Below are 27,061 nucleotides of genomic sequence, written 5' to 3'. Positions count from 1 at the left end.
TTCTAATCCCGGCAGCTCCACTTCCCATCCAGCTCCCTGCTTGTGGCCTGGGAAAGCAGAAGAGGACGGCCCAATGCATTGGGACACTGCACCCGCGTGGGAGACCTGGAAGAGGTTCCAGGTTCCCGGCTTTGGATCGGCGCAGCACCGGCCCGTTGTGGCTCACTTGGGGAGTGAATCATTGGACGGAAGATCTTCCTCTCTGTCTCTCCTCCTCTGTGTATATCTGGCTGTAATAAAATGAATAAATCTTTAAAAAAAAAAATATCTTTAGACAAGCACATTCCTATTAGCATTCCCCCAGCCTTCACTCCCCACAGGCGATCCCAAAGCTTTGAAACAGAATTCCCATCTGCTGGTTCACTCTGAAGCCAGGAACTGAGAATTCAAGCCAAGTCTCCTGTGTGGTTGGTACGAACCCAACTGCTTGAACCATCACGAGCTGTCTCCCAGGCTGCGCATTAACAGGAAACTGGCATCAGGAATGGAGCTGGGATATGAACCCAGGCTTTCCAGCACAGGATGGGGCATCACAAGTGGTGTCCTCTTTTTTTAAAAGATTTATTTATTTTTATTGGAAAGGCAGATTTACAGAGAGGAGGAGATACAGAGAGAAAGATCTTCCATCCGCTTCACTCCCCAAATGGTCCCAATGGCTAGAGCTGAACCAATCAGAAGCCAGAAGCCAGGAGCTTCTTCCAGGTCTCCCACATGGGTGCAGGGTCCCAAAGCTTTGTGCCATCCTCCACTGCTTTCCCAGGCCGTAAGAGGGAGCTGGATGGCAAGTACAGCAGCCAGGACATGATCGAGTGCCCCTGTGGGATCTCAGCACTTGCAAGGGGAGAATTAGCTAACTGAGCCCTCAAATCAGGTCCGAGGTGTTATCTTGAATTTTAGGCCAAGCACCCCCACTCCAACCCTAAAGCCTAAAGGGCATTAAAAACTACCTCATGATAGTAGAGTCCATTAGTGGAGATTCTGGGAACAAGTTCTATGGCTATCAAATACAACTTTGACCTCACTAAGGCAGCCACAGAAAGACAAGTAACATGTATTCTCATTTGTAGACATTGCAAATTAAAAACTAGAATAATTTTCCTGAACTTAGAATAGAAGTTACTAGAGGCTGTGAAGGGGAGAAGATGGAGGGTGAGAGGGAGAATGAATAATGAGTAGAACAGCCAGAGGCGGGTTCCAGGTTCCATTCCAAATCACAGCAGAGTGACTGCTGTTCTCAGGAATGGATCCCAGAAAGGACCTACTGTAGGTTCCCAACACAAAGATAACGAAGTGGAAAAAACAGTTCCCCGGTTTTATTGGTTTATGCCACATGTTGAAATATTCCACTTAGGGCCCGGCGGCGTGGCCTAGCAGCTAAAGTCCTCGCCTTGAACGCGCCGGGATCCCATATGGGCGCCGGTTCTAATCCCGGCAGCTCCACTTCCCATCCAGCTCCCTGCCTGTGGCCTGGGAAAGCAGTTGAGGACGGCCCAATGCATTGGGACCCTGCACCCGCGTGGGAGACCTGGAAGAGGTTCCTGGTTCCCAGCTTCGGATCGGCGCAGCATTGGCCCATTGCGGCTCACTTGGGGAGTGAATCATCAGATGGAAGATCTTCCTCTCTGTCTCTCCTCCTCTGTGTATATCTGGCTGTAATAAAATGAATAAATCTTAAAAAAAAAAAAAAAGAAATATTCCACTTAACCCAGACATATGTAACAATTAAAAAAAAAAATACAAGAAAAAATCCACTGCACAGCTTTCCCGTGAGCCAGAGATGTCAGGGAGTAGCCAAATCCCCCATGCCCACCAGCACCCTGCACCCTCATCTGTTGAAAGTACATCCCGACATGCATTTTGTCTGGTATCTTTCAGGACACCATTGAGATCACTGGAACCTTCAAACACCGCAAAGTCACCCTCATGGAGGAGGGCTTTAACCCTGCCGTCATCACAGATACCTTGTACTTCTTGGATGAAGCAGCAAAAATGTATGTGCCCATGACTCAAGATATTTATGATGCCATAAGTAACAAAACCCTGAGACTTTGAGTACTTCCAAGACAAGAATGTCTAGTTCCACAAAAACAACACTGAGTGGACTACTGCAGCCATTTGATAGAATTCAGCTGTAATTTGATTGACAATTGTGAGGTTCAATTTTTTTTTTTTAGGAAATTATACATACCAATAACTAAACACTTTTCTAATTACACCTGAACCTTTGCAAGTGAAGAGATTTCAAGATAATTATTTTCCAAGGTACATCTAATGTTTGTATTTGCAAACTGAGATCACTGGGGGGGGGGAGGGCATTATTTTTTTAAATAAATAAAATAGATGAACACTAACACGTAAGGTGGCACCGTGTCTAACATTCTTTTCTTTATAAATGAAAATCCTTTGTCGTTTACTCAAAGCTTGACAAATGCAAGTTTTCACAAGTGTCCCACTCATAATAACTAGGTTAAAAAAAAGGTGGAAACCAAAAAACCAAAAAACAGAGAAGAAAAAAAAAACTGAAAAATGGCTCGAACGTAAGGAAGTAACTCACCCCCACGCATATGTATCCTGGCACGGTATGCACACACCTGTCCAGCAGGTGACAGTGCTGCCTGTGATCCCAGTGCCATCTGTATTCCTGGAAGGAGCCCATGACCACTGCTTCAGAGTTCTCTACGTAAATGATACTCACCAAGCAGGATTTAATGACCTCCAGGACTGCATACCCAGGTTGCTTCAGGGGTCACACAGGTGAGTCAGATAAGAGCAGCCAATCACAAAACGTGGTAGGCCAGGAGGTAGCCACTCCTCAGCTTGCCTCTCCTGATAACCATCAGGTGAGAATGCAGGACCCGCTCTGCTGATCTTCTGATTGTTTAAAAAAAAAAAAAAAACAGAAATTCAGATCTTTCTGATATCTCAAGTTTCAAAAAGAGAAGCCTTAGCATTTTCCAAATTTCCATGTGTTAACGGAAAGAATAAGAGTGACTGGAAAAATCCAAGTTACAGTGTGTTCAGCAAGTCAAACTGAGAATTAATAATCAGTCGGTTCACTGTTCTGTGAGCCTCTGTTTGGGTCCAGATTTTCCACTTACCGGGTTATTACGTGCACAGAGTCAGGTTTAAAGAATAAAAATGTATGTGTAACTATCAGTCACATTGAAAACCAAGTGATACCACTTTGACAATTGAAGAACACCTGATAATAGTTAGCAAACTTGATTGCTGATTAAACAAGGGCATGACATACCCAGGCCCACATGGGAACCTGTATGCCAGTGGAGGCAAGCAGTGGCTTTGTTGACCAGAAATCACCTTTTTTTCTAGTAAGAATTTTCTTTTTATTTATTTATCTGAAATATCAAGGCAGACAGAGAGCAGAGACTGGGCCAGGCTTGAAGCAAGGAGCCAAGAAGCTCCATCCTGGTTTTCCCCAAGGGTGGTAGGAACCAAAGGTTTTGAACCATCACCTATAGCCTCCGATGGTGCGCATTAGCTGGCAACTGGAATCATAAATGGAGCTGTTACTGGAACATCAGAAACTCCAATATGGGATATGGATATGCCAAGCTGCGTCTTAACTATTATGCCAGATGCCTGCCCCAATCTTCATTTGAAGCTTTGCTTATTTATTTGAAAGGAAGAGTAATAACAAGGGAGAAAGAGAGTTCTTTCATCCACTGATTCACTCCCCCAAATCCCTGGAGTAGCAGGGCTGGGCCAACCCAAAGCCAGGAACCAGGAACTCTATCAGGCTTTGCATGTGGGTGGCAATGGTTCAAACATTTCAGCCATCCGGGAAGCCGGATCAGAAACAGGGACAGGACTCTGACTTGGGATGCAGGTATCCCAAATAATAGCTTAACTCAGTGTGTCACAATTTCCTCCCCACATGCCCATTCCTTTTTAAGATGGATATTTCCTTGCCTGTAGCTGATATTCATGGAAGGTAATGTGAGATTTTTTTGTTGGTGAAGGAAAAATGCATAAATGATCTGAATCGTGAACTTCACATAGAGCAGTGATTCTCAAACTTGAACGCTGAAAATCAACCGAAGTCTTGGTATAACCAAGGCAGCTAGGTGACACACCTCCAGGTTGGAATTGGAAATCGTGTTTCTGGTCAACTCGCAAGTGAGGTTGATGCTAGTGATTCGGGGCCTCATTTGGGGAGTTACTGACATATAGGAAAAACATCAATCTGAGTTAGCTGCGTGTGTGCATAGTGTATGCCTAGTAACATGGCTCCTCAGAGCCAGATGAGTTCCAATTAGCCAGAACTTAGCTTTTAAAACTGGGGTGACTCAAAGTGCAGGCCCCGGGAAAGGTCCAGCATCCAAAAGCCCTCTGTCACCCTTGTCAAGAGCTTGAATTTGTTGACTAGCTACATTCACACTGTGATTTGCTCCAGTAAATCTAAAGGGTATCCAGTCAATTCCCCTTGTGTGATAAAATAACCGGACCCTGAGGCTATGTGACATGCCTAAAGTCACGCAGCTTGTTGGAACCGAGCTCCCACCTAGCTCTCACAGGGGCCAGCTTTGCAGGGCAGCAGCTGTGTGCATGCTCACAGCACCAGCAGCACCAGCATTATCTGGGAACTCAGACATCCTGGACCATGAGTCAGCAGTGCTAAGGGTGGGCCCAGCCATCTAGCCTTCCTGGTGATTCAGAACCAGGCTCAGTTTCAGATCCCCTGATGTAGATAGAGTAGGGCTTTGGCTTCTCTCACTTGGCTGTCCAGAATGTCTGACCGGCACAGCCTCTGTGTATGCAGGCCAAGCTATAGCGGGTTCCTAGAAAATGCCACAAAATAAAATGACCTAGGGAGGTATCAAAACAAAAACAAACAAAAAACCTTCCAGAACCAAGTACAAGCTTTCTGGGAGTGGGCAGTGGGCAAGAAGCAATTTTTAAGACACCCACCCAGGGGGTGGGTGCCCAAAGCCCAGGGATCACACAGAGGACAACATGAAGCTTTGAGTCCTTGGCAAAGATTAACTCCTTGAGCAAGCCTTAGCCAGGTTGGTCCCTTTCAGCTCTATTCTCCAGCTAGACCCCCTTCAAATGGCTGCCTGAGAAAGCTCACAGCTGCCAAAAAGAGCTCACTATTGGTTCCACCCAAAGATAGGAAGTATAGAAGCCAACCCCCCTATTAATAATGGCTGCTGGGGTTCACAAGGGGCAAGCCCTCTTCTTGTCTTTGATAACTTTGCATATCTCTGAGTCTACCAAAGTGCTGGGTGGCTGCCTCCCCATCATTCCCTTCTCCTTTTACAGCATGCAATCACCTCTGCCCAAAGTGCAACTGAGTTCGACTCACACTGGGCTCTTTTCCCTGCTGCATTCATGAAATCCCTGACTAAAATCTGTCCTTGACACTTTAACCAAGTTCCTGCCTCGTACCTCTCTGACGCTCTTCAGATACCCAATTTCCAGACCATTTCCTAGAAAAGTGCCAATTGAAACAGGAATTCAACTATTTTTGGCCTCAGAACTAATTATGGGTAAGTTTCCCGTGAGCTCAGCTTTCTTTGTAGAAATGTGTGTATTTTATTTATTTGAAGGGCAGAGTAACACAGGTAGTAGAGGAAAGGAGGTGGTGGGGATGGTGGAGGGGATTGAGAGATTTTCCATCCTTTGGTTCATTTCCCAGGTGGGCACAACAGCCAGGACTGAGCCAAGCTGAAGTCTGAAGCCTGGCTCATTTTTAAACAGGTGGCCACAGTGTCTGGCTCATAACCAATACTTACAATCAGAAGCTGCCTGCCTTCATCACCCAGGTTAAACCCACTTTCCCACAGTTAAAATCAAATCTCCAGTCTCCTGAAGAACAGAAGCCATATGGAGCACTTGTTCAGGCTCCAGTATATGCCTTGGTTAATTAACCAGTGTTTCAGTGCCAATGAGCCACATGGGACAAGTTTTGTTTCGGAGACAATTGCAATTTATTTCTAGGCTAATTTCACATCACAAGCTGAGCCACAGAAGCTGCCTGTCAAAATGCCACCCTCAGCCTTTTTTTTCTGTCCGACGAGCTGCCACAACCTTTCAGATCATGCTGGACTCAACTCCCCACATCAATGCTATTGGAGTCAGGCACTCTTACGAGAGTTTGATACAGATTATAGACTTGTCCCCAAGGAAAATGCACACAGACGGAAGCGCACACACTTGCACACCACGCTGAGAGTTTGGCCAGCTCCTGGAAGCGTGTTCTCAAGCTCTGGCAGAAGACCCGCCCGCTACACCATGGCCTGCAGGGGGCAGCAAGGCAGCTGGAGGCCACACTGAGAGCTGCACTCGGGAAAGCTGGGGACGCTGTAGAACTTGATGAGTTTTTTGAAGGCGCTTTTCTTGAGCATCATCATCTCTTCCGGAAACCTAGAGAAGATCTTGACCCTGGAGGAGCCCGCGTTCCCCACAGAGCCGTCTACACTGTCTGGGGACAGTGGCTTCTGAGCGCTCACAGGCACACTGTGGCAGCTGAGGGAACGCACCGTCTTCTTCTTACCCTGGCCTGACAAGTATCTGAAGAGGAAGGAGGACAGCCTGTGCTTGCTGACGCCCGGGACCTCCTCCGAGAAGTAGTCATCCAGCGGATCCAGCAAGGCTTCAAGATGGCAGCTGTCTTCCCTGCCTGAGAGACCGGCTCCTGCCCACGGAGGCTGTTTGATGATCTTCCTGGCCAGGCCTGGGTCCTCTCCCACGGCAAGGGCAGGCGGGAGGGCCAGGGCTCCGGGGCCCCTGGGGTGAGACATGAGGTTCCTGACCTGAGGGCTGGGCTGGGAAGTGCAGTGCTGACTCAAGACGAGCGTGGCCGCGTCTCGGATGAGGTTCCAGTCCCTCAGGATATCTTCCCTGGTGGTGAACTGGGACGTCACAGTGAAGCGGATGATCAGCTTGTCCTGGACCATGGCCCGGATGAGGAAGAGCTGGCCGGCTTTAGTGGTTTCCTTTAGCACACTTTCTGTGAGGCAATTGGGACCCTGTTGGGAAGACAGAGAGATGTGAAATCTGTGTCACAGATCCATTAGCATATCCAGGGGCCCAGGGTTTGGGTTTCCAATAGCCCCTATAGCTACTACCCCGGACACGTGGATGACAGCATCGTAGGAGGCCAGGGAAGACAGCAGTACCTTCAGACGGAAAACCACCAGGCCAAGGTATCTCTTGGCAGGAATTTCAAACAAAGGATCATTTCTGACCAGAGATTCAAAATATTGAGCCATTTCCGTACCCTGCAATTGTAAATTGAGAGAGAACAGAGATTAATCATTGAGCCCACAGCAAGCTGTATCAGTGTTCCTATGACCATGGGATTTTAAACCAGTCACATCTCGGTACCACAGACCCCTCAGGGGCCTCTGCCTGTCTTCTCCATTTGATATTACTCAGATTCCAAGCTAGAAAATTCCCAATGGCTCTCTATTCTCTAACAGGTCAGATCTCTATAGAGCCCTCTTCCACCTCAGCCCCAGGCCCAGTATCCTGGATTCAGAGCCTCTCAACAAGCCAAGGGAACCAGCATGGCTCCAAACCCAGCCTACACTCTTCATGCCCAGCCAAGTGCTGGGGACACGCTGCATCTGCCCAGAACCCGAACCCCCTATGTCCAGTACACAGAAAGCACATAGTTTGGGGGATTTTGTTTTTATCCAGATCTATTAACTAAACAAGAACAGGACTGGCCTTTTCTTTCATTCTTTAAAAAATTTCTCGGGCCTGTCACATAGCCTAGTGGCAAAAGTCCTCTCCTTACACGTGCTGGGATCCCATATGGGCGTCAGTTCTAATCCCGGCAGCCCCACTTCCCATCCAGCTCCCTGCTGTGGCCTGGGAAAGCAGTAGAGGACAGCCCAAAGCCTTGGGACCCTGCACCCACATGGAGACCCAGAAGAAGCTCCTGGCTCCGGGCTTCAGATTGGCTCAGCTCCAACCATTGCGGTCACTTGTAGAATAGAAGATATTCCTCTCTGGCTCAAGTGGTTGTGTCCTTGCCATTTCCATGCAGGACCCAGATGAAGTCCTCAGCACTGAGTTTTGGGCTGGCCTATCACAGCCACCACCACCAGAGTGAGTCACTGGATGGGGGTGCTGTCTCTCTCCTTCTTAATACATGAATTTTTAAAAGTGAAAACAGAATCAAAGATATTGGGGCCTAGTGACTAAAGTCCTTGCCATGCACGGGCCACCAGGATCCCATATGGGCACCAGTCCATGTCCTGAATACTCCACTTCCCATCCAGCTCCCTGCTTGTGGCCTCGGAAAGCAATCCAGGATGGCCCAAGGCCTTGGGACCCTGCACCCACATGGGAGACCTAGAAGAAGCTCCTGGCTCCTAGCTCCAGATCACCTTGGCTCTGGCCACTGCAGCCACTTGAGGCATGAACCAGCAGATGGAATATCTTTCTCTCTGCCTCTCCTTCTCTCTGTATATTTGACTTTTCAATAAAAACAAGTAAATCTTTTTTAAAAGAATCAAAGATATATCTGTTATGCTCAAAAAAAACAATTCTTAAACCCATGCATAGGTTTTCCCTCAGTCCTATCTCCACCCTGAAAAGTATGAGAGCTGGTGCTCATCTCACCACTGTATCTCCTTTCCTAGCACAATTTTGTGGTTGTTGAATTGAAATCAATTATATCATTTGTTTACAAATGGCCTTTAAAACAGACCTGTTAACACAATGCAGAGAGGTCTACTCCAGGCTTGGTAGGCCTATGCTTTCAGGAATAATCATAATAGAGACTAACACTTTCAGCCAGCTGGGACAACCATGGTAATTCTACAACAGAGATATGACCCTACCCTGGCCACACACACCATCCTCTGCTCTACTTTCCCTTCCACTGCAAGCCAGGCTCTCAAGGCCCTCACTCTTCAGGGCTCCACGGGAGCAGAAAGGACACAGATGGGCCTTAAGGACAGCTTGTGCTCATCTTCCACTAGCTAACAGAGACAACCACTCTGAATAACCGAGTCCCAGGAGTCGCCCTCCAAGCAGGCCCAGACACCTGAGCCAGACACTCCCCAGTCCCTGAGCAGGTGTGCAAAGCACAGACCAGTCTTTCTCCACATAAGAAAATGAGGCTCAGCCCCACGCATGCTCACTACATACGTGTCTGACATGTGCTTGGAGATTCTTCACCCCAAAGGACCGAATCACGAACCAGAGTTTAATAGAACGAAAACGCCGGCTCAGGGGGATCTGCCAGTGCTAAAAACAAAGGACCATGGTTAGTGACAAGGACAGCCCGCTCCCCAGGGTGCTCCCATGCGTTCTCCCTCGTCTGCCCTGGCCTCCAGGGATGGACGGTGTCACCATGGCTCCTGAAGCAGTTGCTAAGGAGCAAACCAAGACAAGTCACGCAAAGAGGTGCTCTGTCTCACAACGAAACCTCTGATGAGAGTGGCCGATAGTCCATGTCCCCGAGCCATTTGCTCCAAACGCTACTAGAAATATCCCATCCTACCCCAGAAATTCCACATCTGGAGATCTGTTTGTTGCCAAAGGAACCTAAGATGCCACAACAGTAGAAAACAATGTTCAGCTTCTATTCGTCCTGAAATGCATAGTGGTGAGGCGCTTAGCCCTGGAGCCTGCAGAGCTGGATCCCTCCCTCAGCCTAGCTGGGACCTTGAGCAGTGCCACCTTACGTGGCTCATCCCCAAGATGGAGGAGGCCATGCAGCAGCTCCCAGACAAGCAGTGCAAGGAAAGCAGGTGCAAAAAAGCTGGCATTAGGAAGAGCAGCCCACTTCAATGATGAAATACATGTACTACAAATACTTCTGTCTAGAGCCAGCACAGTTCCTATTTAATTTCACTGCCTGTCCTGTTTCCCAGCATGCTCCTATAATCTCACTCTAGCATTCACATTTCAAAAGAGTACATGAATCTCTGCCTCCACCAGAGATTAAAATTGACCCTTTGCTCCTGGCGACCAATTTCAGCAGAGTTCAAAGCTCAAAGCTGTAGGAACAGACATTGGCACAGTAATCAAGACACTGCTTGAGACAGCACATCCCATATTGGAGTCCCTGGAATCAAGTCTGAGTTCTGCTTCTGATTCAAACTTCCTGCTATGTACAATCTTGGAAGCACCAGATGATGCTTCAGGTCCCTGCTACCTGGGACTAGAGTCCTTGCTACGCACATGGGGGATCTGCATTGAGTTCCCAGCTCTTGACTTTGGCTTGGCTCAGCCCTCACTGTTGTGGACATTTGAGGAGCAAATCAGTGGAAGAAAGATCATTGGGGCCTGGTGTGGTAGCCTAGTAGCTGAATCCTTGCCTTGCACGCACTGGGATCCCCTATGGATGCCAGTTTGTGTCCTGGCTGTTCCTCTTCCCATCCAGCTCCCTGTTTGTAGCCTGGGAAAACAGTAGAGGATGGCCCAAATCCTTGGGACCCTGCACCAGTGCATCTGGGCTCCTGGCTTTGGATTGGTTCAGCTGTGGCTGTTGCAGCCACTTGGAGAGTAAACCAGTAGACACAAGAACTTTCTGCAAATCTGCCTTTCTAATAAAGTAAAATGTATCTTTAAAACATCTTTGTATATGTGCCTCTGACACACACTTTCTCTCTCTGCTTTTTAAATAAATATATAGATTTTTAAATTCAAGATTGTCACCACCACAAAGCTGAAGATTTTCAAACCAATGTTACACTGATTTTGCAACTCAAAACTGAACAAGAAATTTGAAAAAGATTTGCAGTTATCCTGATGAGCTACGTGGTTTTTAGTGATCCTAGATGTCAGAAATCTACTGCAATTTTTATTGACTAAAAAGGAGATATTTGTCCCATCCACAGCATTTCTAAATCTTCACAAATGTATTCATCTTCATCATACACCCCAGTGTTATGAGCCAGTCACCACTGGGACATTACCCTTTGTATATGTGCTGCCGAAACGAGCATGACATTACCCCTTTGTACACAAACATCTCTCTCTCTCTCTCTCTCTCTCTCTCTCTCACACACACACACACACACACACACACACCACACAGAGGCAATGTTTTCCCGGTAGAGCTGACAACATTAGGGACATTATTTTCACCAGCAGAGGGCACCACAACCCAGATGGGAAAAAAAAATACCTGCAAGGGAGAAATATGTTCTGCTCTCTGAGAATAGTAAAAGGAGTTAGCTCTAATCATCATGCGGTTTCCAGGAGGTCATAACCAAATGGCTGCTGCCTTTCACATCAGGGAGAGGCAGAGATGGTCTTAATTTGGATTTACTTACCCTCTTCCTTGCCTGAGATTCAAATCACAATTCTCAAAGGGGACTGGCGCTGTGGCATAGTGAGTTATGCTGCTGCTTTTGACACCAGCATCCCATATGAGAGCACCAGTTCAAGTCCCAGCTGCTCTGCTTCCAACCTAGTTGCGTGCTACTGTACCTGAGAAGACGGCAGAAGACGCCCAAATATTTGGGCCCCTGACACCCATATGGGAGATTGAAATGGAATTCCAGGCTCTTGGCTTCAACCTAGTCACCCATGGTAATTCCAGACATTTGAGGAATGAACCATAGGATGGAAGCTCTCTCTCTTTCTCTCTACTACTCTGCCTTCTATGTAAATATATAAATCTTTCATAAATGTTTCATAATGCTCAAGGACATATGAGTTTAACAAAATGAGAATAATTGAATTATCTAAGTGGTGAGGGAACTACTAACTTTAGAACTAAAAAGGCAAGATATATATATATCGGTTGTCCATGGAATTAAGACTCTTCACAAAGAATGAAGCAGAGGTGCTGGACTTTATTCAGTGCCCCAAGGTAAGACATTTAATCCTTACAGCAAGCTTAAGAAGCCAGAACTGCTATTATCATCTTCATCTGATAGAAGAGGAAACCAAGGTAAAGCAAAGAAGCCATTTGCCCAAATCATACAAGTTAGTAAATGCAGGAGCCAGAAGTCAAACACAGACCATCTGGCTCTTGTGCCTACATGCTTAACTACTTTCCTACAGCAAATCTCTTACAAGAGCTTTTAGGATGGTGATGCCTACTGTTTCTTGAGCCTGTGCCACACATGTGTTATGCTAAGTCATCTGCAACCCAGCTATCTGGGTCTTATTCAATAACCTTAGGCACAACTTGAAACTAAGAGCATACAGTGGCAGCATTACAGTGTGAGGTCATGACATGCTACCTTCTGGAGGAATACAATATACACAAGACCTGAAGGGGTCAGATGTAGCCAGCTCCCACCTCAGAGGCCACCAGGCCATCCCTGGCCTCTCACCATGAAATCGATGGCCTCACCCGAGTTGGCATGCCTGAGGTAGACAGGGTTCACACTGAAGGTCTGCTGTAGCTTATACTTGTCCTTGACCCTGTGGGTTTTCAAAGGAGAACAATTTGACTGAGGTCTCTCCTGAGTGAAGCAAAGCCACCCCCAGGTACTCAAAGCTTGGCTGCCATACTCACCAGAAACCAGTACAGTCAAAGTGCACCATCATCCACTTGGAAGGGTTAAAGGTGAATGAGTCGGCAAACTCAATGCCCTTCAGGAAGCCCCGGAACTCGGGGCACAGGAAGGCAGTGCCCGCATAAGCAGCATCGATGTGGAGCCACAGTCCCTCACTGGCACCTGAAAAGAGGCATGAAGCAGGGGAGCAGCCACCAGCTGGCTGAAAGGACCTGTCACCTGCTCAAACGGTGGGTGGCAAAGAGAATGGCTGGGAAGGACGAAGAGACTGAGATGTACAGAGGTGGGGAGAGGGGTGGCAGCATGAGGAAATGGGGCCAAGAGAGGTGCTGCTATCTCCTACTGGGGACATCTACAAGGCCCACCAGGCCATCTTCTCTCACTGGGCAGAGAGCTAACACCACCTTGAGCTTAACCTAAAATGTCCCAGCACAGAAATCAAGTTGCCAGTGACCCAGGGAACAATGGCAGTGCTTCCACTCAAGGATTATGAGACAGTATCTCTTGGTCCTTGTGGGATTCTTAGCTGGGGATTCAACAACCTCATTTAGCTTTCTTCTGTTCTGTTATCTCTCCCATGAGCCCAGCTACTGTCCCATACCCCACTCAACTTCTTTGCTTTGGCTGTAACCTGTCTTCAGATGTTGACATGCAAGCAGGAGGGTGAGAAAACCTCAGTCCTCCCAGCTCCACGGTTGCCTCCCAGGCCAGGTTGTGAGGTATGGTTAGCTCTAGTCCCTGGCACACCAAGGGAAAAGCAATGGCATGGGCAGCCCTGAAGGGACATTCATGACTTCGGCTGGCTCATCCCACATTTCCCAATTGAGCCCCGAGGGTCTGGCTCATTCCACTAAGCTGATTTCAGGTTCGTGCCAAGGAAAGTGTCTAAAGACATGTTGCTGCCTTCACAGCCAGGAAGGGAGTTACTCACAGATGGGCCCCAGCTCTGAGAGGCAGTCAAATGCACAGACCCCAGTGGTCCCGAGTGTTGCACAGACCTGGAAGGAGACAAAGGCAAGCTGAATGGGAGAGGGGCTCACCTGCCCCACTGGGCTGGCAAAGGATTTGACCATAGACATTGTCTTCTCCCTCCCATTCCATAAAAACGGAGCACATTTCACACTGTACTTTATCCAGATCTACACTAAGAAATATATTTTACATAGCAATCTAGTCCATACATACCTGTGCTTTTGAAATTAAAGCTTCAGCTGCCAGCAGCACAGTGGCATAGGAAGTTAATCCTCCACCTGTGGTGCTGGCTTATCATAATGGATGCCAGTTCATGTCCCAGCAGCTCCACTTTTTTTATTTGTTGTATTTATTTATCTTTATTAGAAAGGCAGATATACAGAGAGAAAGAGCTAGAAACATTTTGCATCTGCTGCTTCACTCCCCAAGTCACTGCAATGGCCAGAGCTGAACCGATCTGAAACCAGGGGCCCAGAGCTTCTTCCAGGTCTCCCACGTGGGTGTAGGGTCCCAAAGCTTTGGACCGTAATCCACTGCCCTCCCAGGCCACAAGCAGGGAAGGGAAGTGGAGCAGCCAGGATACGAATCAGTACCCATATAAGATCCCAGCGGACGCAAGGTGAGGATTTAGCCACTAGTATACTGTACTGGGCCCCCAGCAGCTCCACTTTCAATGCGGCACCGTGCCTGTGGCCTGGGAAAGCAGCAGAGGATGGTCCAAGGCTTTAGGCCCCTGCATCCATGTGGGAGACCCAGAAACTCCTGGTTACTGGCTTTGGACCATCCCAACTCTGGCCATTGCAGCCATTTGGAGAGTGCATCAGCAGACAGAAAATTCTGTGTGTGTGTGTGTGTGTGTGTGTGTCTCAGGTGATTTCAAATAAAAATAATAGCAACAATAAAACATAATAAGTTAAATATTCACAAAATAACATATTCTCCAGCTCCATATGTGAACTCTGATATGTTCTATGCTATTTCTTTTTATTGCTAGTTAACCTTTGCATTTGAGAACCTCTGTTTCTGCCTCTGTAGGTCGCCATATGACTTCCCTGCACCTGCTAGGATTCCTGGCTCACATGCAAGCTCTAGTACGCTAAGCTGTGGACCACGTCCTGACTCACAAAGACAGGCACCAAGCCCCGCTGCTTATCTTCCTCGATGGCTCTCTGAAGAGTTTCCCCTCGGAGTGAAAAGTTGTCATCCACAGGCAGAAATCTCATTTTCACAAGGGAAATTAAGCCAGCCTTTTCCACGGACGAGTGGGCCTAGAAGAGCCACAGGAACTTGTTAGCAAAGTGTTCTCCTAGAAGGAGCACTCCCCAGAAATTACTAGAACATCAGACAAAGGGAATCACAGTGTTTGGAGTTTGGCCTCTCCTATAGTTCCTGGAGCTGACCTCCAGGGCTTAAGCTACCCTGAACCCCGAGGAACTCAGTTGCAGAAGAAGGATGAGTCCAGGATGAAAAGTCCAGGAGTTGGACACTTGCCTGGAGGTCTGCACTGTGTAGGAGACTCACCTGGTTAGAGGTGTAGGCGACAAGCCGGGCGTTCAAGGAGGATTCGTCGGCATCAGGCTCCGACCCTTGCAGTTCCAGGATCTTGTTCTTCCGCGCCGCCAACAGCGCAATCAAAGTGGACTCGCTGACTGTGCTCTGGAAGGAGAGGAGGATGGTCAAGGGCAGCCTGTCTCTGAGTTCTCGCACCAGATTCCCCCAGGATTCATGGGTAGAAGTGTAAGAGCTACTCCTGACTAAGGAGCCCTCTATTTCACCCACCTTACCCAGCTTGTCTGCATGCTGAAAGCAAGGTGGCACCTACAGAGCCATAGAAACCAGAGTGAGAATGTTTCAGCCCTTAAAAGAAATGGAACTTTGGGGCCTGGCGGCGTGGCCTAGTGGCTAAAGTCCTTGCCTTGAACGCCCTGGGATCCCATATGGGTGCCGGTTCTAATCCCGGCAGCTCCACTTCCCATCCAGCTCCCTGCTTGTGGCCTGGGAAAGCAGTCGAGGACGGCCCAATGCATTGGGACCCTGCACCCGTGTGGGAGACCCGGAAGAGGTTCCTGGTTCCCGGCTTTGGATCGGCGCGCACCAGCCGTTGTGGCTCACTTGGGGAGTGAATCATTGGACGTAAGATCTTCCTCTCTGTCTCTCCTCCTCTGTGTATATCTGGCTGTAATAAAATGAATAAATCTTTCAAAAAAAAAAAAAAAAAAAAGAAACGGAACTTTGAATTTGCTAGGGATGGAAAGGGAGTTGGATTCCACAAGCATGTCCCAGAGAGGGAGCCCTGGCTCTGTGCGAGGCTAGTGATTTGTCCTCTGTTTGATATCACTGGTTGTTGAGACCTTGGCCTGATAGTGCCCCTACTGAAGACTTTTTTTTTTTGGTGGGTGGGGGGAGGATGAGGGATGGCACATAAATAAATATTTCACATTATTAAAACATCACAAAATAGACACAAAATCCAGGTTCTTGTTTCTGCAAACAACTGTTAGATCTTACTCGTCAGCTACTAAACTACTCCATTCTCAGAGACATACAGATCCAACAATTCTCCAACATCCTAGTTTTTAACTATTGTCTCCTGTTTAACCAAAGCAGCTGAATTTGCAATGAGTCCAACATCATTTTCTTGAAAAAGTGATTTCTCTTTCTAGGTTTGAGCTATTGAACAAGTAATAGCTGGTTTCCCCAAGTCCTTTGGATGTGCTTTTTATACAAGGAATTGCAGGTTTCAACGAGACCCAAGGCATGCAGAAGTTAGCCCACAGAAACTTCTTGCAACAGAAGCCCAGGGTGACCCCCTTGGTCATCCTCTGTACGTTGACTACTGTGTGAATGTTTGCCAGTTCCTTTCTATTTCTCTACCAATTGTCAATCTGGAACTTCTTTTTCTTTCTGAGGAGGTTGAGAAAAATCTATTTGAAAGGCAGAGTGACAAAGCGAAGACAGAAATGGAAAGTGAGATCTTTCATCTGTTGCTTCACTCTCTAAATGCCTGCAACAGCTGGGGCTGTGCCAGGCCAAAGCCAGGAGTGAGGAGTGCCATCCAGACCTCTCATATGGGTGTCAGGGACCCAAGTGCTTGAACTGTGTCTGCTGCCTCCCAGGTGCATTAGCAAGAAACTGGATAAGAAGCAGAAGCAGGATTAGACCCCAAAAACTCAGATATGATTTAAGCAGTGGCTTAACCTCCGATGTCACAACACTGAGCCCCCAAAACTCGTTTCCATCAGCTTAATGGAGCATACCCTCTTCAAGGGCATCCTGGAATGGAAATATAAAGTATCCAAATTTGAGTTGGATAGGATAGCAAACTCTGGCCATGTCTGATTCTGGAGACCTCCTCAGCAACCTCACGGTTATCTTCATGGATCTCATCCTCCATTCACTCCATTTGGAGAGTCTGTTTCTTGAAAGTTTCAAATCACCAAAAGCTGACAGAATGCTGCCAGAAAGCCTGACAGATACTGTCCTGGGAGTGGCAGACCCTAATATTTTGTAGATGGAAATTACCCCATAAAAAGGAAACTAGCATAATAATAAGAAAAAGAAGCTCCTGACTCCTGGCTTCAGATCAGCTCAGCTCCAGCCATGTGGCCAAGTGGGGAGTGAACCAGCAGATGGAAGATCTTTGTGTCTCTCCTCTCGTAAATTTGATCTGCCTTTACAATAAAAATAAATAAAATCTAACAAAATAAAAAAGAAAACAGGCCCAGTGAATTTGTCAGCCCTCATCACAGAACAGTGGAGGCATTTTAATTTAATAAAAACATTCTTTTAATCCTCCAGAGGCCCACTTTTTAGGAAAACGACCTCTAACATATTAGAGAATATGAAACCGGGAAAACTACACATTCCAATGGAATTCAAGAATTTGGAGATGTTCAGCAGCTCAGAAGTGACCTTCTCCAGAAGGCCCAGTATTTACAGATGCGACAGCACTCTGTGCCATGACTCTTGGGAGCAAGAAAAAAATCTCTGAAAAATCATCAATTGAAAGTTAAGACATCCAAAAGACAGGGCCAGTGGCTAAGATACATTGCTGTATGTTGTGACTTTCACTGCCAAGAACCTCCTAGACCTACAAATAGGGAAAAGTTGTGGCGCTCCTTTTCTCTTTTCCTTCCTTATGAAGTATAAGATGGGATGAAGGAGAGCAGGTGTCGGATTCCCAACTCCAAAACTTGCATCAGTAATCCTTGAAACATGATGTCTGGACTTTCTCATCTCTTTCAAAGAAAAGGAGAGAACGATGAGGAAGAAAATGGGGCAGCAGCGGAAGTGAGGAAGAAGCGACGTCTGTGGGCAGATGGAAATGACAGCAATGGTGATGACATTTGCAGTAGTGAGGATGGAAATGCTGACAGCAATGTGGGTGGCATGTGGGGAAGTCCGTGGAGAACAGAACATCCAGATATGGGAGTGGTGCTTCTTTCATTGTTTAGCCCCTAATCCAGGGAGAGCTCTGCCAAAGAAAGTACCTGTAAGACGCCACCTCCTCTGCTTCCGGGGTGGTGGTGCAGGAAGTGATCTGGCAGTCCCAGCATTTTCGCCAGCCAGTCCATGACATTCATCTCCAGCTCCGTGCAGGCAGGACTGGAAGCCTGAAAGAGGGAAAAGAGCTTTGTTGGCAGAGCCACCAGGGAACCGAGACACCTGTAGCAGGCCCAGAAAAAAGGCATTGGTCTCCACGGCGGTTTCATCGGGCCGTGACAACGTCAATGGGAATTTCCCTAGAGAAGGGGTTCAACATCAGGCCTGTGTCAAACTCGGACCCTACCCTCTCTCAAACCCAAACGGAAAAGGAACACGCGGCCTCACATTCAAGCTGTTTTCAACAGGGTGTCCTCTCCAAGTCTTCATGACTGGCTTGAATTTGATGCCCAGTGTCCATAACAGACCCAGCTGGGAAGAGCTCTCAAGCCCAGGGGTAGTGTTAAGACAACAACACAAAGTATAGTGCTGTTTCCTAAACATGATGCACATGCCCTCCCTGTACACCCTGTGAGAGTTCAGGCTTAAAACAGAAAGACATTCAAGGAGGCTTTGGGCACAATGTGATGCTGAGTACTGCTGAAGGGAAGTCTTCAGACATATCTTTTAACTTCTCCAAGGCAAGGACACAGGGGAAGCTGTGACCCAACAGTCACCAATGTGCTTAACTAGGGTCACAAACTGCAGCCACAACCTGATCTCGGGCCACATCTCAACGGTGTCTCTATGAGTTGAACGATCTTGGGGAGATAAGTTACTTAAGCCTTCATTTTCTCCTACAGAATGGAGCCAATCCTCGTGGTTCCAAAAGGTTAAAAGATGAGATGAAACCATTTATACAAAGTTTAAGTCCAATGCATATGGCCATTTTTAAAACATAGCTTGGGACCTTGTTCAGAGAGAAGAACTAAATGAGACTCCCTCAAAGGTTTCTTCCTGTTATGCTCCCAGTGCCAATTGTTTCAGCTGTGCTACTCACCCAAGTGAATCCCAAGCAGTTGATGGCATCTGCTAGCATGTCTCCCAACAGGGATGGCCAAGAGTTGAGGGCTGGGAAGTAGGCGTGCATGTGGGGGCTCTGCCAATGCACCACCTGTAGGCAGAGGGTGCAGATAGTTGGTACCAGGGGCCATTTCCTGGGGCTTCCTCTCTCAGAGTCCTTCCCTGGCAAGGAGAAGCCACTCGAGCTAGGCTGACACGTTTACAACAACTTCACCAAAGTGAGATCTATTCATGAGCTTCTTCCTAACATAAGAACTGCTCTCACAGCTCCACAGGGCAGCCTTTGCACAAAGGCACACCAGAAGGGAGCGTGCCAAGTGAGCACGTGGAGCCTGGGAAGTCTCTCACACATCTTCAGTGTTCAGCCCCTGTGTCTAATCAGGAAAGGAAGGAGTCAGTCTTGGCTCCAGACGAGCACATGGCTGTTTCATCCGTGACAACATCTTTTGTTCTATTATTTTTAGCTTCTTTAAAATGTGCCCAGTTGAGTATTTCATAGCCAAGCACCTCTTGTTTCATGGGCACTGAGATCTTGGGCACACAGTAACTACAAAAGGTCTGATGAATGTGTCCCATGCTATCCTTGGCTTCCCAGTGGGGATGGATCCAGGATAGCAGAGGGCCAGCCCACCGTTTCTAACCCTGGCAGCCCTGCTTTCCTTACAGCTCCCTTCTTGTGGCCTGGAAAAACAGTCGAGAACAGCCCAAAGCCTTGGGACCCCGCACCCGCGTGGGAGACCAGAAAGAAGTTCCTGGCTCCTGGCTTCAGACTGGCTCAGCTCCAGCTATTGTGGCCACTTGGGGAATGAACCATGGGATGGAAGATCTTCCTCTCTGTCTCTCTTCCTCTCTGTATATCTGACTTTCCAATAAAATAAATAAATCTTTAAAAAAAAAAAAAGAAGAAGAAGAGGGCCAGCCCAGAAGGCCAACCTCCAGGCTAGCCCTTAGTCAAAACCACAGGCAGGATGTAACTGGGTTGAGTGGGCTAACCCTCCCCCACCAAAAAAAGGGGGGTTCAGAAGCACCCCTCCCCCACAGCTCCTCTGCCTCACCAATTATCTAATCTCTGTTCATCTCACTGCTCTGCTGGCCTGCCCTGTTGGTTTCTACATTCATGTACTAGAATAATGCTTTGGTTCTTGGCGGGAAGGCACTCGCCACAAAGATGTGGCCTGCTAAGTCTCAGCAAGCTACTAAATATGCATTTCTTCTGCAACCCAGACAGCAGCTCAAAGCTGTCTGACCAGTTCTCCAGCTCCTGCAGCCCTTTGTGAGCACTCCCTGAGCCACAGATGCAATTCCAGGTGCTTCATCCTCCTGGGGACTCAAGGGATAACCTCTGAGTATCATGCTGGAATTCAGTGTGTGTACAACTGCTTCCTGTCTTTCAAGAATAGGAATTGTGGGCCCTGCGTGATAGCGTAATGGTTAAGGTCCTCGCCTTGAACATACCGGGATCCCATGGGCACCAGTTCTAATCCCGGCAGCTCTACTTCCCATCCAGCTCCCTCCTTGTGGCCTGGAAAAGCAGTTGAGGACCGCCCAAAGCTTTGGGACCCTACATCCGCGTGGGAGACCCAGAAAGAAGTTCTTGGTTCCTGGCTTCGGATCAGCGCAGCCCCGGCCATTGCGGCCACTTGGGGGGTGAATCATCAGACAGATCTTCCTTTCTGTCTCTCCTCCTCTCTGTACATCTGCCTTTCCAATAAAATAAATAAATCTTAAAAAAAAAAAAAAAAAGAATAGGAATTGTGTCCTGGACAGCCTGTGTTACAGAAGAAGCATAAGATCCTGGTCCAGGGGTACAGGTCCCGGCTGACCTCTGCCCCAGCCAGAAATGTGGCTGTGTGGACTTGCTGTGAAGCTGATGAACATGAACACCTAAGTCTCCCATTTGTTTGGATCCCTTTTAAGGTCTATTTTTAACTTTTTATTTTTTTCCTAAATAGGCCTCAAAACTTCAAGATCCTCTCCTGCACCTCTTTCAACCTCAGTGTCTCATCCCATGGTAAATCCTATCTCTTCAGGCTGGTGGGCGAATGGCTTGGGGAAGAAGTGGGCAGATTATTAAGCACTCATATAAACAGTAATGTAGTGGGTCCGGCATTGCAGCACAGCTAGTTAAGTCATTACCTAAGCCATTGACATTCCATATGGACACCAATCTGTGTCCTGGCTGCCCCACTTCCAATTCAGCTTCCTGCCAATGCACCTGGGAGCACAGCAGAAGATAGCCCAAGTCTTGGGACCTCTGCCAGCCAGATGAAGCTCCTGGCTGCTGGCTTTGACCTGGCCCATCTCCGGCCTTTTGGCACTACTGGTGAGTGAACCAGCAGATGGAAGATATCTCCCTCTTAACTCTGGCTTTCAAAGTAATTAATTAATTAATTAAAATAACAACAGTATCACATGTTCTAATTTGAGTTGTAACCAAACATCATTGTATTTGCACCAAGCAGAAGGTGTGGTCACTAACAACAGCATCTTCCATTTTCTACCCTTCTCTTAGTTCTCACAACACCCCATACGCTAAGTTCCACCAACAGCCCTGCTGTGCAGATGAGTATTGGGGCTTGTAGAGAGAGGCAGTTTCCTGGTGGTTACCTCATAAGGACAGAAGACAGCCACCAAAGCAGCAGCTCAAAGCTGGCTGACCCCAGGGTGCAAACACCGAAGAACAATGCCCTGCCTTCTCCCACTGCCTGTCTTTTCCCACACAGGAAAAACCTGCATTCAGGGTTTTATAACCAGGGTTGGAAATAAAAGGGAAGGAAAGCTTTGTTTTATTTTCATTCTCTCTCTCTTAATGTCTGGAGGTAACAGGAAGGGAAAAATTAATGCCTGTTTCAATGAGGCATTGACACAAGAGTAAAGCCCAAGGCCAATTGCCTTGCGGCCAGTTGGCAGACTCTGGTACGGCCTGTGAGATGAGATGAAAGATGGGGCCTCATTATCACTGTGTTAGTGACACTATTTTGGAAACCCTGGAGGAGGGCTCCCAGCCCCTGACCCTATCAAGACAGCAATGATCTGCTCTTATAAGATAATCAAGATAAGATTAGCCAGAGGGACCCGTATCAAAAACAGTCAGATCTTGATCCAACAGTGACCCTCTTAGGTGACCCTCTCTTCACCACCCAGGCCATCCTATGGAATTGCTGGCCTCTGTATCCGAACTCAGCTTCATCCCCCTTCCCCAGTATAGCTAACCCTTGAGCCTCACTTCACATTTTACATACTGGAAGCTGAGAGATAATCTCATTGGGGAGCTCTCCTCCTGAGTACAGATTCCCTGTTAGCGACCTTTTCAAGAGATACTTGTGAAATAGGAGGTCCAATGGTGGCCCAGAGACTAGCTGAGCTTGACATACACGTGCCCTTGCTTTCTGTCTTTGAATATCTCCTCTAGCACTCCACCCCATGGCACATTTCTCTAACAATAAAACAATTTTGAGAGACCATAAAGAGAACTTATAGGAAAGCCCCAGAAACACCCAAAGGACAGGACACAGAAGGCTGCAACAGGAAGCCTGACAAACAGCCAGGGTGAGGACTGAGTTTCCCATTTGGGGTGGGCTCCTGGTGTTGTGTTGTGTCTCCACAAGAGTCTCAGGAGCTGACTGAGAGAGGATTTGGAGGGCCAACTTTATCCCCATAAGGAGAAAGTATGCAGCTATCAACCTCACACAGCTGCGCTCCATTGTCAAGACACCTCCAGCCTCCACTTAGCCTCCACTCAGCCCCCATCAGAACAACTCCTTCCTTATCAACTGACCAGACACTTGCTTTTCTAACCTCCACCTGCAGCTACCCTTTGCTTTAAAACTCTTTTTGCTGGCTTGTTAGGAGGGCAAGAACACAATCTGGACCTACAGATCTCTCTTTCCTTCACAAGTGCCAGTTTCTTGAAATAAACCCTGTCCTCTTGCCCATTCTCTGATGAATCGGCTACCCAACGGCCAGCAGCCCTAACACACTAACACACACACTCAAGCCACTTACCAGAGAGGGACCAGAGAGGAGGAGAAAGAGCAGGAACTTTTGAGGAGGGCTAGACTAGGCTAAAATCCTGAAATAGCAAAGCCCAAGCAAGACAACTAATGTCCCCGAGCCTTGGTTTTCATCACTATAAACCAGGGCTGCTATAAGGGTTAAGCAAGCTGGCTTAGCATGTGCCTACCACCATGCGAGGAAGCATTTCCAAGGGAAGAGAATGCGGATGATGTTAGCACAAGCACCTCAACAGAGCCCCTTCCCACAGGTGGCAAGGACATTATAGCAGTGCCAGTTCAAGCCCTGGGTATCAAGCAGCTTCCACTGTTCCCCAACCCTACCTATGCCATCCCAGGTGCACCCTCTGTCCCCCAGGGAGTCAGTGACTGAGTCTCACAAAGCAGCCCCATCCCCAAACCTGCCTCAGGTGAGAAAGGACGCCCTCATCCCACCTCACAGAGGAGAAAGGAGGAGCTGCTACCTGGGCCTCCAGCTGAAACCCAGGGCACCCCAGAGGGAGCCTTATGCTGTGGGAGATATCTTCTATGGGAGAGTCCCTTGGCTCTGCCCGTGGGGATCCAAGCTCCATCTCCAAGCCTGCTCCTATCTAGCCAGGCCCAATTTCACTCCCCAGCTCCTGACATTCCAATTGCACCTTCTGCTAAACCAAGCCCTGAAAAGCAGCTGCTACTCCCCCAGCACCCCCACCTGATACCACAGGCCAATCCTCGCATCAGAAACCCACTTCCCATCAAAGTGTTGGCCTTCTATCTGCCCCCAAAGATAGGCTGGGATGTGGCTGAAGAATGCACTATCATCCCAGGATGATCCAAGGCAGGCCTTTCTTCGAGCCACTAGCTGCCCTTCTGTGCCCCAAAATCCAGAATGAGTTTTGCAGCCACTGTATCTCACCCCAGGCATGATGATCCGCTCAATGTCCTCGAAGATGTTGTCCCAGCTGTCGGGCTCCTCAGGGGCACACTCAGGAAGCTGGGCTCGCAGGAACCCTGGCTGCACGTCTGGGATCACCCGCCTCTCCCGCACGGTGCTCAGATAGTGGTAGATGTAATCCACCATTTGTCTCCCTGCAAGGCAGAGAATTCAGGTTCAAGTTTCCCACCTGGGCTGGCCCAGTCTGCACCTGTCCCTCTTGTGTCAAGGCCAAGAGCTTCCGTGAACAAGGACGCAGGCTTGCTGGCCAAAGCAGGGATGTGATGGCCACCATGATTTTTTATCTTCAGCACGATACAACACAACAGAAAGAGCGAGGGAGTAAACTCGAGTTGTAGGGAATGTGTGAGCCAGCAAGGGAACAGGAGGGAAAATCTCCAAGGCAAACTAATTTTTCCCCTGCCACATGAAAGCATTAGTCTTTTTGGTTTTGCCTGCTTCTCTTTTCTTCTCAAGAAACAGAAAGATTATGAATTCACTACCTTACAGTTTTTGCTAGAAATTGCAGTTTTCTTTGTACCTAATGATGAATACATACACCCCATATTCTTGATAAGCATAGAAGGCAAGTGTCCATACCCAGCTCTGAGAAACAGTGAGAAATTTATTTTTCACACTTGCTATTAGATCAGTAAACCCTAACCTTTCTCTGAACTGCTGGACATCTTTGTTGAGAATGTGATTAAAACTGTTTATTTTCTATTAAAGCGAAGTACTGTGCTCATTGGAGTGCGTGCCCCTCTCAGTCATTTGTGGTATGGTTGGCTGTCCTGGAGACCTGGCTGTGCTGACTGGCTGCGATAGTGGCAGTGCCTGGGTCTCGTGCTGCTTCAGCTGGTGGCGCTGCCTTGTCCGGGTGCCCTGGGGACACCATGCAACCCAAGGGGGCTCCTCGGCCACCACCCCGCTGCCCCCCACAACCTCCCGCAGCCACGCCCCGGCCAGGCAGGCTGCCAAGCGCCGTGGATCCTCAGGGTTCCCGCTTTCTGTCCTGGCATTCCTTACTGTTCGTTTCCCGAGAGCAGGGAAACATACATACAATTTTGTGCATAATTTCCAAGGTTCAGGAATCCCTCAAGCACAGCCATGACTGGCACAGGAACCCCTGCATCTAAGGGAGATGTGGAAACTTGTCCCAGAGATGCCATCTCTCTGCCCGCTGCCTCTGTCAACACCTCCATGCTTGGAACGTGGTAAAGATGGCTCCAGAAAGGGGCAACAGGTGAATGAGCCCATGAATAAGGAAGGAAAAAAATCTCCATGTCAAATACTCTGAAGGCACTGCAAATTATTTTCTCCTTCTTCCCTGTCGTATCCATATGATCTCTTGTTCTCTCAAGATCTCATTGTTCCTCCCCCTTCTTGTGTGTCTGCCTATCTAGTTCACTATCTGTAACCTTTCTTTCCTTCATGTTGTTCCTTAGGCTCCTTTATCTCCCTGAAAAAAAAAAAGATAGAAAAGAAACCCGATTTCCTCCCTCCACATCTGCTCATGCACAATTCTTAGAACTAGCTCTGGATAAAACTGGGGAGCGAGCTTTCTGCCCGCTGCTGTCCAGCCTCCCACAACCCAGCACCTCTTCCTCCTGCTGTCAGCGACAGGGCTACTTGTGTGTGCACCACTCACAGGAACATGCTCTCAGCAAAGAAAGTGGAAAGCAAGGAATCAGCCAATGCATGCGAACATGGGAAGGTCCACAGCCACTTGGCCATGTCTCAGGGGAAGAGAGAGGGGGGAAAGCTGGATTTTAACCTTGGACAATTCCTTACCACACAGGCATTTCAGTCACGGCAGCCTCATGGTGAAGATGAATACGGATACAGTTATTAAGACACGATTCTCTTTTACGCCACTAACTACTCGGCCTCTGAGGATGAGCGTGGGGTTTCACTCATTACACAGGCCAGATGTGAGGCCTTCCTACTTGTTTATGGGATGGATGACTCCATGAGCAAATGCTTCTTCCAGATTAGCCGAGAAATGGATGCTAGGAAAGGACGATTTTTGCAATGACCACAGAATACTTAGGGAGAGATTAATCAATTCCAGCATGTGAATCTGTCCCATTGAGTGAGTCAAGAATCCAAATCTTCTCTTTTGTGGGGAGGGAAGCAGGGCAAGTCACAGGAGTGTGGGGTATTTCTGAGAGCAGGTAGAGGAAAGAGAAAACAAAAGAGAAGCTGAAAGAAATGCTAAGCTCCGATCTCACCTGCCTTTCTTAGAAAAATGCCATACAGACCAACGCTAAGGCTTCAGTCAAAGACACCCCAATATCTCAGAACCCCCCATGAGTAGCTAGCTATGTCTGTCAGAAGGGCAGTGGGAAGGCAACAGCGATGTCACTTGCTCACCTCTCTCTCTGTACTCCTCGGGCCCCATCGTCTCCTGAAGCACTCTGATCTCTTCTCGCAGACGGGTCTGACCTCTTCTTACAAAACTGGTTAATGGTGGTAGAGCAGTCCTGCTGCCACTGGCTGGCCTTGGCACTCCTCCATGGGGCCCCTTATTTAAAGGGCCCTCCTTTCTTGGACCTTAGCTCCACCCTTTAAAGTCCCCTCCTCCAGGCTTCATTAACTCCACCCCTTCTCTTCCCCTGTCCTCGTTGGAAACAATAACCAACAAGCCTCTGCTGGTCAAGAGAGCCAGGATAAAATTAACAGTGCACTTAGCAACCAGAGGCAGCAGGCAGCCTCCAGGTAAGAGGATAAAGCAGCCCTTGGTTCTTTCTGCGCCTGGAATCTGACCATGGGGAGTAGCCCAGAGCAAGGCCAAGGGTATGCAGAAAGTAGTCCAAATTGTTAGTATGATTCCTGGCACTGTTCCATTACCACTGACAGAAATGGAGAACAGATATTATCACTGAACACAACGGATTTTTTTTCTTTTAATTTTTATTAGCATGCTATAGAGATGAGAAGACACAGCTAACCAAGGAAGGAAGAATTGAGAAAAACATTGCCCAGAAGGAATTACCCTTGGCAGTGAAAGGGGCACTCTGGGATGTATACGGATGGGAGACAGAGAAGCTGCTGCAGGAAGTGGAACACTACTCTGGGAACTTGAATTCTGAGCACTTTCACAGTGCCACATACACTAAAGCACGCGCATGTGTGCCTGTGCGTGTGCCCGTGTGTGTCCATATGTGCATCTCTGTGTGCCTGTGCATGTGTGTGTGCTT

At 48.0% G+C, this 27,061-nt stretch overlaps 2 protein-coding genes across 2 annotated transcripts in view; one reads left to right on the top strand and one right to left on the bottom strand.

Annotated features, from left to right (window-relative positions):
• The window catches only part of SLC27A2 (solute carrier family 27 member 2), a 49,205-nt gene extending 46,877 nt beyond the window's left edge, over nucleotides 1-2,328 (top strand). The window contains exon 10 of the mRNA XM_004578084.3: nucleotides 1,876-2,328. Within this exon, the coding sequence (XP_004578141.1) occupies nucleotides 1,876-2,052 (177 nt within the window). The 3' untranslated portion in view covers nucleotides 2,053-2,328. The remainder of the gene's footprint in view (nucleotides 1-1,875) is intronic.
• Nucleotides 2,329-5,918: 3,590 nt separating this feature from the next.
• On the bottom strand, nucleotides 5,919-26,361 carry HDC (histidine decarboxylase). Its single transcript, XM_004578381.2, has 12 exons — nucleotides 26,235-26,361; nucleotides 23,844-24,016; nucleotides 18,913-19,026; nucleotides 17,921-18,043; nucleotides 14,952-15,086; nucleotides 14,555-14,698; nucleotides 13,390-13,456; nucleotides 12,458-12,620; nucleotides 12,273-12,363; nucleotides 9,127-9,225; nucleotides 7,143-7,244; nucleotides 5,919-6,992 (listed from the first exon to the last, which is right to left on the bottom strand). Exons 1-12 carry the CDS (start codon nucleotides 26,260-26,262, stop codon nucleotides 6,249-6,251), a joined length of 1,983 nt encoding a protein of 660 aa, XP_004578438.2. The 5' UTR covers nucleotides 26,263-26,361; the 3' UTR covers nucleotides 5,919-6,248.
• Nucleotides 26,362-27,061: the final 700 nt, after the last annotated feature.

The sequence above is a fragment of the Ochotona princeps genome, chromosome 6 (assembly GCF_030435755.1).
Source record: "Ochotona princeps isolate mOchPri1 chromosome 6, mOchPri1.hap1, whole genome shotgun sequence".
NCBI classification, from domain to species: Eukaryota; Metazoa; Chordata; class Mammalia; order Lagomorpha; family Ochotonidae; genus Ochotona; species Ochotona princeps.
The sequence above is the reverse complement of the archived record's forward strand: the minus strand, read 5'-3'. Positions and strand labels throughout refer to the sequence as shown.

Excerpts from the sequence above, each read along its gene's own strand:
- HDC (XM_004578381.2), bottom strand. The coding sequence starts at position 26,262 with ATGGGGCCCGAGGAGTACAGAGAGAGAG. Across the intron at positions 24,017-26,234 it reads CGAGGAGTACAGAGAGAGAG|GGAGACAAATGGTGGATTAC; the intron begins GTGAGCAAGTGA and ends TCTGCCTTGCAG. Across the intron at positions 19,027-23,843 it reads AGCGGATCATCATGCCTGGG|GTGGTGCATTGGCAGAGCCC; the intron begins GTGAGATACAGT and ends CTCTGCCTACAG.